The sequence below is a fragment of the Erinaceus europaeus genome, chromosome 4 (genome assembly GCF_950295315.1).
Source record: "Erinaceus europaeus chromosome 4, mEriEur2.1, whole genome shotgun sequence".
Classification (NCBI taxonomy): Eukaryota; Metazoa; Chordata; class Mammalia; order Eulipotyphla; family Erinaceidae; genus Erinaceus; species Erinaceus europaeus.
The window spans coordinates 22,005,153-22,018,749 of record NC_080165.1 but is presented as its reverse complement, the minus strand read 5'-3'; the positions used below and the strand labels follow the sequence as shown (position 1 = coordinate 22,018,749).

General features: G+C 41.6%; 2 protein-coding genes across 4 annotated transcripts in view; both read left to right on the top strand.

The window, feature by feature from the left end:
- Nucleotides 1–13,597, top strand: part of DMC1 (DNA meiotic recombinase 1) — a 63,899-nt gene that overhangs the window by 38,042 nt on the left and 12,260 nt on the right. The gene's annotated exons all lie outside the window — the stretch shown is intronic.
- Nucleotides 9,834–10,682, top strand: LOC103110209 (ferritin light chain-like). Its single transcript, XM_060188973.1, has one exon. The coding sequence runs from the start codon at nucleotides 10,313–10,315 to the stop codon at nucleotides 10,562–10,564; it is 252 nt and encodes an 83-aa protein (XP_060044956.1). The 5' UTR covers nucleotides 9,834–10,312; the 3' UTR covers nucleotides 10,565–10,682.

The window sequence follows — 13,597 nt, the reverse complement described above, 5'->3', positions numbered from 1 at the left end:
AATAGACCTTAGCTTTAAAAAGAAGAAAGAAAAAAAAAAAAAAGAAAATCACCCTAAAATATTCTGTCTTGATGTATACATATATATCATGAATCACTTTATTGCACAATGCATATTACTTTGTTGTTGCAAATATTGTTTATTATCCATAATCCATTTTCAGATAAGTTTTGGGCTATTAAAAACTAGGAGAATGGGGGGGGGGCCAGGCAGTGGTGCACTGTTAATAAGCACACATGGTAGGAAGTGCAAGGATCCCCGTTCAGCCTCTGGCTCCCCACCTGCAAGGGGGTTGTTTCACAAGCGGTGAAGCAGGTCTGCAAGTGTCTAGCTTTCTCTCCCCCACTGTCTTCCCCTCCTCTTGATTTCTTTTTGTCCTATCCAACAACAATAACAAACAAGGGCAACAAAAAATGGTCTCCAGGAGCAGTGGATTCATAGTGCAGGCACCAAGCCTCGGCAATAACCCTGGAGACAAAAACAAAAAGCAAAAAAAAAAAAAAAAAAAAAGAAGAAAAAAACTAGAAGAACAAAAAGAATAACATCTTAGGAGGAAGAAAGAAATCCTCGGGAGGAAGGACCAAGATGGTTCACCTTGTAGAGCGCAAACTTTATCATAAATGAGCCCTTGACCACCATATGTCTGGCATGGAGGAAGCTTCACAAATGATGAAACAGTAATGTGGTCTCTCTCTCTCTCTCTCCCCCTCTCCCTCTCCCTTTCTGTCTCTCACTCTCTGGAATTAAAAAAGAGAGAGAGAGTTCACCAGGAGCAGTGGAATCTTGCAGCTGTGGGTCCCTAGTGATAGAACCCTGGTGGTAAAAAAGAAAAGAGAGAGAGATCCTAGGGAAATAAAATCTTATATTCCAGATACATGACCACTGGTGAAGCATTAGCACAGAAACAAACAAAAAGCAAACTTTCTATTATACATGAGGTTCTATTTACAAGAGGTCATCTGAGAGAAGTCTTCTGTTGGAACAGAATTGCCATCCATAGTGGGCACATTCAGAATGTGTTGAAATATTTGTGAATATAAGACACCTCTTGACAGCTCTGCTTGAAAGATGGCAGTGAATAGAAAGATAAAAACAAAAGAGGGGAGTTGGGTGTAAGCGGGTTAAGCGCACATGGTGCGAAGCACAAGGATCAGCATTAGGATCCCGGTTCAAGCCCTCAGCTCCCTACCTGTAGGGAAGTCACTTCACAGGCGGTGAAGCAGGTCTGAAGGTGTCTATCTTTCTCTCCACCGCTCTCCATTTCTCCCCGTCCTATCTAACAATGACGACATCAATAGTAACAATAACCACAACAATAAAAAAAACAAGGGCAACAAAAGGGAAAATAAATATAATTTTTTTTTTTTAATGAGGGTGGTCTGGGAGTTAGCACAGTGGATAGAGCATTGGACTCTCAAATATGAGGTCCTAAGTTCAGTCCCTGGCAGCATATGTACCAGAGTGATGTCTGGTTCTTTCTCTACTCCTCCTTTCTCATTGATGAATAAATAAAATCTTTAAACAACAAAAAAGGAGGATAATGAAAGCAGAACATTTGAAGAACTGTTGGGGTCAGTGGTGGTGCACCTGGTTGATTGAGCATATGTTACAGTGTTCAAGGACCCAGGTTCAAGACCCTAGTCCCCACCTGTAGGGGGAAAGCTTTGCAAGTGGTGGAGCAGTGCTGCATGTGTCTGTCTGTCACTTTCCCCCTCTACCACCCCTCCCCCTTTCTATTTCTGGCTGTCTCTATCCAATAAATAAATAAAGATAATGCAAAGAAAATTTTAAAAAAAGAACTGTTTGTTGCCAGCACCAATAATTTTCAGCAGAGTGTATCTGAGTAAGTAATGAGAGTGATTCTGGGTCAAAACTGTTCTTCAGCCTTTGCTGTGCATTTTATGGCATTTATTTTATTGTATTTACTAATTTATTGTCACCTGGGCTTTTATCAGAGCTTCTTGCCTGCACATTTCTACTGCTCCAAGAAAACTCTTTTTTCCCCCCTTTTCCTTTCAGTCTCAAAGAGAAGCAGAGAGAGAGACACACACACACAGAGGAGAGACACCAAAACACTGTTTCACTTATTGTGAAGCTTTTTTATTCGGTGTTTCCTTGTGGGTTGGCACTCAAACTTGGGTCTTCACACACGGCAAAATGTGCACTCTCCCAGCTCCAGCATTGATATTTTTCAAGAACATTTTTTTTCTGAATGCCCCTTAATTTGGCATTGTTTTTTTTTTTTATCTTTTTTTCCTTAACTTTATTTATTTATTCCCTTTTGTTGCACTTGTTTTATTGTTGTAGTTATTATTGTTTTTGATGTTGTCATTGTTAGATAGGACAGAGAGAAATGGAGAGAGGAAGGGAAGACAGAGAGGGGGAGAGAAAGACAGACACCTGTAGACCTGCTTCACTGCCTGTGAAGTGACTCCCCTGCAGGTGGGGAGCTGAGGGCTCAAACCGGGATCCTTACATTGGACCTTGCGCTTTCTGCCACGTGCGCTTAACCGGCTGTGCGACCACCCGACTCCCTGGCATTGATTTTTATGGTGTATATATATAGTGGAATAGTATGCAGGTGTTAAAAATATTTTTTGCCATATCTTGGGTAGACCTTGAAGACATCATATTGAGTGAGATGAGACAAAAGGAGAAAGACAAATACTGATTGGTCTCACTCACAGGTGGAAATTAAATATCAAGGACAGTAAGGGAAAATAGAAGGTAAAACTTGGACTGGTTTAGTAAAGTACTCTGAAGAAGGAGGCATGGGTTTAGGTAGAGGGCTGTAAGGTCTGAGGATGGAAGAGAGTGTCTTACAGACACCTATCATGACAAGAAGATTAAATAAGTTTTACTACGGCGCTCTCAGTGTATTGTATTAGGAGGCACATGGTGGCAATTTGTCCCATTATTAGTGATAAGTTTGATCACGTGGTTGCAATTTCTCCATTGTCCAGTACTTTTGCAGTGATGCTTTCTGAGACTTGTGTAAATATCTGTTCTACAGTGAGTTTCCATCCACTGAATTTAGTATTCACTGAAAATTCTTGCTTAAATCAACTATTACTGTGAGGGTTGCAGTTAATGTGACATTACTTTGAAACCGGGGCAGTTCATCACCTAGTAGCAGAAAAATGCGCCGTTGACATATACACGAGAAGATATTTGATATACTAATGTAAATTCTATAAATTGTACTGAAAAAAATGTCTCTCTTTCGACAATTTCCAAACCATCTGTTAAGATTATCACTAGATCTTCAGCAGTTATCTCCATCACTTTTTCTTAATTTATTTTATTTGTTTCCTTGTTTATGTGTTTATTTACTGGCTAGAGAGAGAGGAATGGGAGGGTAGGGAAAGATAGGAATAATAGCGATACTTGCAGCTCTGCTTCATGGCTTGTGAAGCTTCCCCTGCAGAAGGGGACAGGGGCTTTAAACCCAGGTTCTTGTGCATTGTAACTGTGTGCTTAACCAGGTGCACTACCACTTGGCCCCTTCCATCGCTTTCCAAATCCTTTTATGAATATTTTCTAATTAATTATGGGAGACTCCATAGTATTAAGCAAATTATAAAAATCGAGGAATAGAGGTTAGGGAGATGTTTATGTAAAAAGACTTTCATTCCTGAGGCAACAAAGGTTCTAGGTTCAGGTCATAGCAACCTTCATAAACCAGAGCTGAGTGGTGCTGTGGTTAAAACAAACATATCAATGGCGATAAAATCAATCATTTTAATGCATTTAATAAATTTTTTATTGAAAATGTACTATTGTATCAAGATTTTAGGAATTCACTAGTGAACAAAATAGACTATATGTAATTTCCCTCCATAAGGAAGAAAAATAAAAGACTGCTTATTTAACTCAAAATTTCTTGGTAGTCATAACTTATCCTTGACTGGTTAAGGCAATTTCTCTGTTTTATACAGTGTTCTTTCACACACAGGACATGAAGTACTTCACAAAGACAATAATTTTAAACTGAAGAGAAATGGAAGATTTTTAAGGCTTACTTTAAAAAGAAAAAATGGCTCATTGGCTCAAAGGGAGGAAGTGGGCTGCATCCACATAAAACATTCCAAGTTAGAGAGCAGTGTTCTTTCTTCAGGTGTGGGGAGGGGCCTTAAAGGGGATGAACTGTTGATCTGCAATTAGAGGGAAAAGGGATTAAGTGGAAATTAGGCCAGATAAAGGTACTTTTTCTTATATTTGTAGAAAGTTTTTGAAAAAAAATTAAACTTTTCAATGAACTCCAATAAGACGATGAAAGGAGATATAGGTAGTAGAAAGGAAATAATTGACAGCATTTGAAAGGGGAGGAGATTTATAATGAGGGAAGCTAAGTAAAGAAGGGGGTAGATAGTGTAATGGTTATGCAAACTGACTCTCATGCCTGAGGTTCTGAGTTCCAGGTTCAATCCCCTGTACCACCATAAGCAGGACCCTGGAGGAAAAAAAGCCAAAGTAACAAAGGCTAATATTTTTTGATGGATAACTATGCTTCAAAATATCACTTTCTTGAAGCCATTTGGTGGCACATCTGATTAAATGCTTACATTACAGTGTGCAGGGACCCAGGTTCAAGACCCTGGCCCCTACCAGCACGGGGAAAGTTTCACAGTGGTGAAGCAGGGCTGCAGGTGTCTCTCTGTCTCTCTCCATCTCTGTCTCCCTCTCCTCTCTCAATTTGTCTCTGTCTCCAGTAATAAATAAAAATAGTGGTCTGTGAGGTGGCACAGTGGATAAGGCCTTGAACTCTCAAACATGAGGTCCCGAGTTCAATTCCTGGCAGCACATGTACCAGAATGATGTCTAGTTCTCTCTCTCTCTCTCAATCTCTCATCATTTCTCATGAATAAATAAAATCCTTAAAAAGAGAGCGAGAGAGAGGGAGTTGGGAGGTAGCACAGTGGGTTAAGCGCACATGGTGCAAAGCACAAGGAGTGGCATAAGGATTCCGGTTAGAACCCCGGCTCCCTACCTGCAGGGGAGTCGCTTCACAGGTGGTGAAGCAGGTCTGCAGGTGTCTATCTTTCTCTCCCTCTCTGTCTTCCCCTCCTCTCTCCATTTCTCTCTGTGCTATCCAACAATGACGATGACATCAATAACAACAATAACAATAACTACAACAATAAAAAGCATCAAGGGCAACAAAAGGGAAAATAAATTAATAAAATATAAAAAAATTAAATAAAAAAAGAGAGAGAGAGAGAGTCAGCAGTGGCGCAGTGGGTTAAGCGCAGGTGGCACTAAGCACAAGGACCAGCATAAGGATCCCGGTTTGAGCCCGGGCTTCCCACTTGCAGGGGAGTCGCTTCACAGGTAGTGAAGCAGGTCTGCAGGTCTATCTTCCTCTCCCTCTGTCTTTCTTCTCTCCTCATTTCTTTCTGTCCTGTCCATCAACAACGACATCAATAACAACAATAATAAGTACAACAACAATAAAAAACAAGGGCAACAAAAGGGAAAATAAATTAATAAAATATAAAAAAATTAAACAAAAAGAAGAAATAAGTCTCCCATAAAGAAATGATCTGGGGTCTGGGCGCTAGCGCAGCAGGTTAAGCCCTCATGGCGCAAAGTATAAGGACTGCAGTTAAGGATCCCGGTTCTCCCCACCTGCAGAGGGGTCACTTTACAAGCAGTGAAGCAGGTCTGGTGTCTATCTTTCTCTCCCAACTCTGTCTTCTTCCTCCTCTCTCGATTTCTCTCTGCCCTATCCAACATCAACAATAGCAATGACAACAACTAGGGCAACAGAAATGGGGAAAAACTGGCCTCCAGGAGCAGTGGATTTGTTAGCGCTGGCACTGAGCACCAGCAGTAACCCTAGAGGCAAAGAAAGAAAGAAAGAAAAGAAGGAAGAAAGAAGTTATCTTTGTTTCTTAGTGTTGAGGGACTCTGAGCTTTAGTTTTGCCTGGGGCCTGTCAGAGAAATATCACTATAATTGGTATGAATCCCCAAATACACTGACTATAATGCATATCCCATGCATTATACTTGATGGCACATTGTATTAAAAAGGAACAAAATTACAGAGGCAAGGAACTGTCATATGATACAGCAGAGCAGTAGCTCCTAGATACGACTTATAGGTAAAAATATATATATATATATTTTATTTATTTATTATTGGATAGAAACAGAGAGGAATTGAGAAGGAAGGGGAGATAGGGAGAGAGACAGAGACACCTGCAGCACTGCTTCACCATTTGTGAAACTTCCCCCTGCATGTGGGGACCAGGGGATTGAACCTGGGTCCCTGTGCACTGTAGTATGTGTGCACTTAACCAAGTGCACCACTACCTGGATCCCTACATTTTTTTTTAACAGAGAGTGAGAGACAGAGAGTGGGAGAGGCACTGCAGCACTGCTCTACCTATCATAAAGCTTGGTGTTTTCATTTGGTGGCTAGGGACTCACACCCAGATTCCCTGTACACAGTAACGTGTACACACTACCAGATGAGCTATTACCCTCCCTAACCTCCATTTTTTAAAAAATAATTTATTTCTTTATTGGGGAATTAATGTTTTACATTCAACAGTAAATACAATAGTTTGTACATGCATAACATTCCCCAGATTCCCATTTAACAATACAAAACCCCCATTTTTTTATACAACTCTTCTTTTTTTAAATATTTATTTATTCCCTTTTGTTGCCCTTGTTTTATTGTTGTAGTTATTATTATTGTTTGTTGGTCTGCTTCTAAATTCTGCTTCTTCTAAGACCCCTTCTGTTGCATTGCTTGACTCTGGTCTATTTACATAATCACTGGTTTAATCCCCACTGGTTCGCGTGATATTTTCCTTCTCCCCACCCCCTATCCTACGTACCCTCTTCCTGACACTTGCGCGTCAGGAGACATAAAAGACAGAGCTTTCTAATGAAGGGAGATTAGATTAAATTAGATTGTTGAACTGCATCCCCGCTTGTCAATAAAGATTGAACTGCTTCCCAGTTTAGCCATGAGTCCCTGGTCATCTGTCTCCCGCCTGCGAAGCTAGTTGGGCAATTGTTGTTGTTGATGTCGTCATTGTTGGATAGGACAGAGAGAAATGGGGAAAGGAGGGGAAGACAGAGAGGGAGAGAGGAAGATAGGCACCTGCAGACCTGCTTCACCACCTGTGAAGCGACTCCCCTGCAGGTGGGGAGCCAGGGGATCAAACCGGGATTCTTCTGCGGGTCTTTGAGCTTTGCGCCACATATGCTTAACCCACTGCGCTACCGCAGGATTCCCCCCATTTTTTTTTTTAAATACGGATTTTAGAACTATCAATAGAGTGATCTAACTAATGACCTGATGTGGAGATTTTTTTTTAAAAAAAAAAAGTAGCCAAACCAGGGCATATGATGAACTTTGTAAATGATACAGAGAGAGAGACTATGAGAAAAAGAGTGGGAGATAGAGAGGGAGAGAGATAGATGCCTGCAGACCTGCTTTGCTGCTTGCAAAGCTCCCCACCTCCCACGCAGGTGGGGAGTGCTTATGCAAAAACATTTTCATGCCTGAGGCTCTACTGTCCCAGGCTCAATTCTCAGCACCACCATAAACCATAGATGAACAGTGTTCTGGCTTAAAAAAAAAAAAATCCATTTTGTCTTACCCTTTAGTAAGAAAAATAAATAAATAAATAACTATTTATGTTGCCCTTGTTGAGACCCCTCAAGAACCCGTTGCAACTGGTATTTGAGCTCATTTTTTCAATCTATACTTGATTGTTTATTTATTTATTTATTTATAAAATATTTATTCCCTTTTGTTGCCCTTGTTGTTTTATTGTTGTAGTTGTTATTGATATCGTTGTTGTTGGATAGGACAGAGAGAAATGGAGAGAGAAGGGAAAGACAGAGAGGGGGAGAGAAAGACAGACACCTGCAGACCTGCCTCACAGCCTGTGAAGCGACTCCCCTGCAGGTGGGAAGCCTGGAGTTCAAACCCAGATCCTTATGCCAGTCCTTGCACTTTGCGCCATGTGCACTTAACCCGCTTGGCTACCGCCCTACTCCCTTTATTTATTTATTTTTACCAGAGCACTGATCAGCTTGGGCTTATGGTGGTGCAGGGGACTGAACCTGGAACCTCAGAGCCTCAGGCTCTAGAGTCGGTTTGCATAATCATTATGCTATCTACAATACTATTATTATCCCTGATTTATAAAGAAGACAAGCTGAGAGGTCTTACTACTTGCTTAGTCACACAATTAAGAGGTAAGAATCTGAATTTGAACCTAAGCTTCTTTAATTTCAAAATTGGTGCTTTTTTAGCCTCACTCTGCTACTTTCTTCATCCCACTCTTAGAAAATTAGCACTTGTCCTGCCATCAACACAGTCTTATACTTTGTGAGCCCAATACTCTAAAACTGGGAGGTCAGGCTATTCTGGTTCATTTCTTCAATAACACACCATATCCTCTTCAACCAAAGGGATGTAACCAAAGCAATCTTTTTTAAACCCCTGCTTATTTCTAATTTTCACTCCATCTCTTATCATATTCACCCACCCTCTGAGAAAAGTAGGAAAGAAAGGGAGAAGGAAATAAAATAATTAAAAGAATAAGCTAAAGAAAAGATGTGGGTGGTTTTCTGAGGCTGTTTTTACTTGGTCAGAAATAGAAGTAAATTAAAGTAAATTAAAGCCATCGAAAAGAATGTAGAATGCTATTACACCTTCTTGCACTTTATCTCAAGGCTTGGTTATAAGTGCTACAATATTCAGGAAGTATAAAGAAACTTAAGAAAAGTTTATTATTCTATATGTTATCATAAGAATGACTATTAAAACTGAATCATTTAATTAAATAATAATAATTACAAACTATTATCTGTGTGCCAAGGTTACTGTAAGTAACTAATCTATTTAGGAGGGTAGATAGCATAATGGTTACGCAAACAGACTCTTATGCCTGAGGCTCCAAAGTCCCAGGTTCAATCCCCCCTGCACCACCATAAGCCAGAACTGAACAGTGCTCTGCTAAAAAGAAAAAAAAAAAAAAAAAAAGTAACTAATCTATTTAAGTGACCTGGGACATAGTAAGCACCTGAAATTTTAAATTAAGTATTTCTTGACTCTTCATGATAGGCCAAAGACTTAGGGTCTTCTTGCTCTCATCTTACAGTTTAAAAAATTGAGATTGTAAATTTAATGCTATCCCCATCAAGATCCCAAGCACATGTTTTAGGAGAATAGAATAAATGCTACAAATGTTTATCTGGAGCCAGAAAAGATCTAGAATTGCCAAAACGATCTTGAGAAAAAAGAACAGAACTGGAGGCATCACACTCCCAGATCTCAAACTGTATTATAGGGCCATTGTCATCAAAACTGCTTGGTACTGGAACATGAATAGACACACTGACCAGTGGAATAGAATTGAGAGCCCAGAAATGAGGCCCCCACACCTATGGACATCTAATCTTTGACAAAGGGGCCCAGACTATTACATGGGGAAAGCAGAGTCTCTTCAACAAATGGTGTTGGAAACAATGGGTTGAAACATGCAGAAGAATGAAACTGAATCACTGTATTTCACCAAATACAAAAGTAAATTCCAAGTGGATCAAGGACTTGGATGTTAGACCAGAAACTATCAGATACTTAGAGGAAAATATTGGCAGAACTATTTTCCGCATAAATTTTAAAGACATTTTCAATTAAATCCAATTACAAAGAAGACTAAGGCAAGTATAAACCTATGGGACTACATCAAATTAAAAAGCTTCTTCACAGCAAAAGAAACCACTACCCAAACCAAGAGACCCCTCACAGAATGGGAGAAGATCTTTACATGCCATCCATCAGATAAGAGTTTAATAACCGAGTGCGATCGGCGGTCCCGCGGATCTGTTTCTTGCTTCAACAGTGTTTGGACGGAACAGACCCGGGGACGCCCCTACTACCAGCCTCCTACCAGCCTCCAACCTTTTTTCCAGTCGCAATCTGCAGAGTCATCTGTTGTACCATCTTCTTCTGGGACCAACCAAAACCAATTTTTGAGCCTAGCTCCTTACTGCCGGCCAGCCATGAGCTCTCAGATCCGTCAGAACTACTACTCGGAGGTGGAGGCCGCCGTCAACCGCCTGGTCAACTTGCACATGCGGGCCTCCTACACCTACCTCTCTCTGGGCTTCTATTTCGACCGTGATGATGTGGCTCTGGAGGGCGTGAGCCACTTCTTCCGCGAATTGGCCCACGAGAAACGTGAGAGGGCGGAACGTCTCTTGAAGATGCAAAACTAGCGCGTTGGGCGCACCCTCTTCCAGGATATTCAGAAGCCATCGCAAGATGAGTGGGGTAAAATGCAGGACGCCATGGAAGCCGCCTTAGTCTTGGAGAAAAACCTGAGCCAGGCCCTTCTGGATCTGCATGCCCTGGGTTCTGCCCGCACATATCCGCATATCTGTGATTTCCTGGAGAACCATTTCTTAGAAGAAGAGGTGAAAATCGTCAAGAAGATGGGCAACCACCTCACGAACCTCCGCAGACTGGAGGGCCCCCAGGGCGGGGTGGGCGAGTATCTGTTTGAGAGACTTACCCTCAAGCATGACTAGGAGACTCGGGAGCCCCCACCCCCCCAGCCTCCTGTGCGAGGCTTCATGCGGAGCCCCTCCCTGCAGCCACCCTGGAACCCTCTCTCCAAGCCTTGGACCAGATGGGGAAAAAAATAAAGCTTTTTGCAGCAAAAAAATAAATAAATAAAAATAAAAAATAAAAAAAATAAAAAAAAAGAGTTTAATAACCAATATATATAAAGAGCTTGCCAGACTCAACAACAAGACAACAAATAACCCCATCCAAAAATGGGGGGAGGACTTGGACAGAATGTTCACCATAGAAGAGATCCAAAAGGCCGAGAAACACATGAAAAAATGCTCCAAGTCTCTGATTGTCAGAGAAATGCAAATAAAGACAACAATGAGATATCACTTCACTCCTGTGAGAATGTCATACATCAGAAAAGGTAACAGCAGAAAATGCTGGAGAGGGTGTGGGGTCAAAGGAACCCTCCTGCACTGCTGGTGGGAATGTCAATTGGTCCAACCTCTGTGGAGAACAGTCTGGAGAACTCTCAGAAGGCTAGAAATGGACCTACCCTATGACCCTGCAATTCCTCTCCTGGGGATATATCCCAAGGAACCCAACACATCCATCCAAAAAGATTTGTGTACAAATATGTTCTTGGCAGCACAATTTGTAATAGCCAAAACCTGGAAGCAACCCAGGTGTCCAACAACAGATGAGTGGCTGAGCAAGTTGTGGTATATATACACAATGGAATACTACTCAGCTGTAAAAAATGGTGACTTCACCGTTTTTAGCCGATCTTGGATGGACCTTGAAAAAATCATGTTGAGTGAAATAAGTCAGAAACAGAAGGATGATTATTGGATGATCTCACTCTTAGGCCGAAGTTGAAAAAGAAGATCAGAAAAGAAAACACAAGTAGAACCTGAAATGGAATTGGCGTATTACACCAAAGTAAAAGACTCTGGGGTGGGTGGGTGGGTGGGTGGGTGGGGAGAATACAGGTCCATGTAAGATGATGAATGACATAGTGGGGGTTGTATTGTTAAATGGGAATCTGGGGAATGTTAAGCATGTACAAACTATTGTATTTACTGTTGAATGTAAAACATTAATTCCCCAATAAAGAAATAAATTATTTAAAAAAAAAAAGAAAAGAAAACACAAGTAGAACCTGAAATGAAATGGAATTGGTGTATTGCACCAAAGTAAAAGGGGTGGGTGGGTGGCATGAAGGATGATAAATGACATAGTGGGGGTTGTATTGTTAAATGGGAAACTGGGGAATGTTATGCATGTACAACACTATTGTATTTACTGTTGAATGTAAAACATTAATTCCCCAATAAAGAAATAATTTTTTAAAAAATTGAGATTGGGAGTCTGGCGGTAGCACAGCAGGTTAAGCGCAGGTGGTGCAAAGTGCAAGGACCAATGCAAGGATCCCGGTTCGAACCCCGGCTCCCCACCTGCAGTGAAGTCATTTCACAAGCGTGAAGCAGGTCTGCAGGTGTCTGTCTTTCTCTCCTCTTCTCTGTCTTCCTCTCCTCTCTCCATTTCTCTCTGTCCTATCCAACAATGACGACATTGATAACAACAACAAAAATAACCACAACAATAAAACAAGGGCAACAAAAAGGAATAAATAAATAAATATTTTAGGAAAAAAACTGAGATTGAGGGCACTGGGTGAAGGCCCTGGGTCGGAGCCCCGGCTCCCCACCTGCAGGGGGGATGCTTCATGAGCAGTGAAGCAGGTCTGCAGGTGTCATCTCTCTCTCTCTCCCTTTCTATCTCCCCCCTTGATATTTCTCTCTCCTATCAGGTGTAACAGAAAGGAAAAGAAAAGAAGAAAAAAAAAAAGGCAGGTGGGGAGCAGGTGGTAGTGCACTTGGTTGAGCCCACATGTTACAATGCACAAGGGGAGCTGGGTTGGGGCCTAGGAACCTACCGGCAGCTTCACCCACCAGTGGTTAAGCAGTGCTCCAGGCGTCTCTGTGTCTCTCTCCCTCTCTATTCCCCCCTCCTCAATTTCTGGCTATCTCTATCAGATAAATAAAAATAATAAATAAATAAAATCACAGCACACAAGGGACCTAGGTCCAAGCCCTGTGTTCCCACCTGCAGGGGTAAAAAGCCTCACAAGTGGTGAAGCAGTGCTGCAGATGTCTCTCTGTCTCTCTTCCTTGCTATCTTCCACACCCTCTCCATTTTCCTCTGTCTCTATCCAATAAATAAGTAAATTGATTAAAATTTTAAAATAAACCAATAGATTTTTTTTTTTACAAGAGTACTGCTCAGCCCTGGCTTATGGTGGTGTGGGGGAATTGAACCTGGGACTTTGGAGATTCAGGTATGAAAGTCTCTTCACATAGCCATTATGCTAGCTACCCCCACCCTATATAGCCCTGCTTCACACTCTCACAGTTTTCCCCCTGCAGGTGGGAATCAGGGACTTGAGCCTGGGTCCTTGCTTATTGTAACATGTGCTCTTAACCAGGTGCACTAGCACCTGGCACCAAAAATAGTTTTTTAGTTTTTGTTAATGGTAAAAACGGCTACTAGGAGTGGTGGATTTGTAGTGCTGGCAGTGAGTCCCAGGAATAACCCTGGTGGCAATAAAAAAAAAAAAAAAAAAGGAAGGAAGGAAGGAATTGAAATTGAGGGCTGATGGGAATCGGGCAGTAGTGCAAAGGGTTAAAGCGCATGTGGCACAATGTGCAAGGACGGCATAAAGATCCTTGTTCCAGCCCCCAGATCCCCACCTGCAGGGTAGTCGCCTCACAGGCAGTGAAGCAGTTCTACAAGTGTCTTATCTTTCTCTCCCCCTTTCTGTCTTCCCCTCCTCTCTCCATTTCTCTCTGTCCTATCCAACAACAAAGACATCAATAACTACAACAGTAAAACAACAAGGTCAACAAAAGGGAATAAATAAATAAATTGAGGGTTGGAGTGATAGCATAATAGTTATGCAAAGAGTCTTCCATGCCTGAAGCACTAAGGTCCCAGGTTCAGTCCCCAGTACCACCATAAACCAGAGCTGAGCAGTGCTCTGGTCT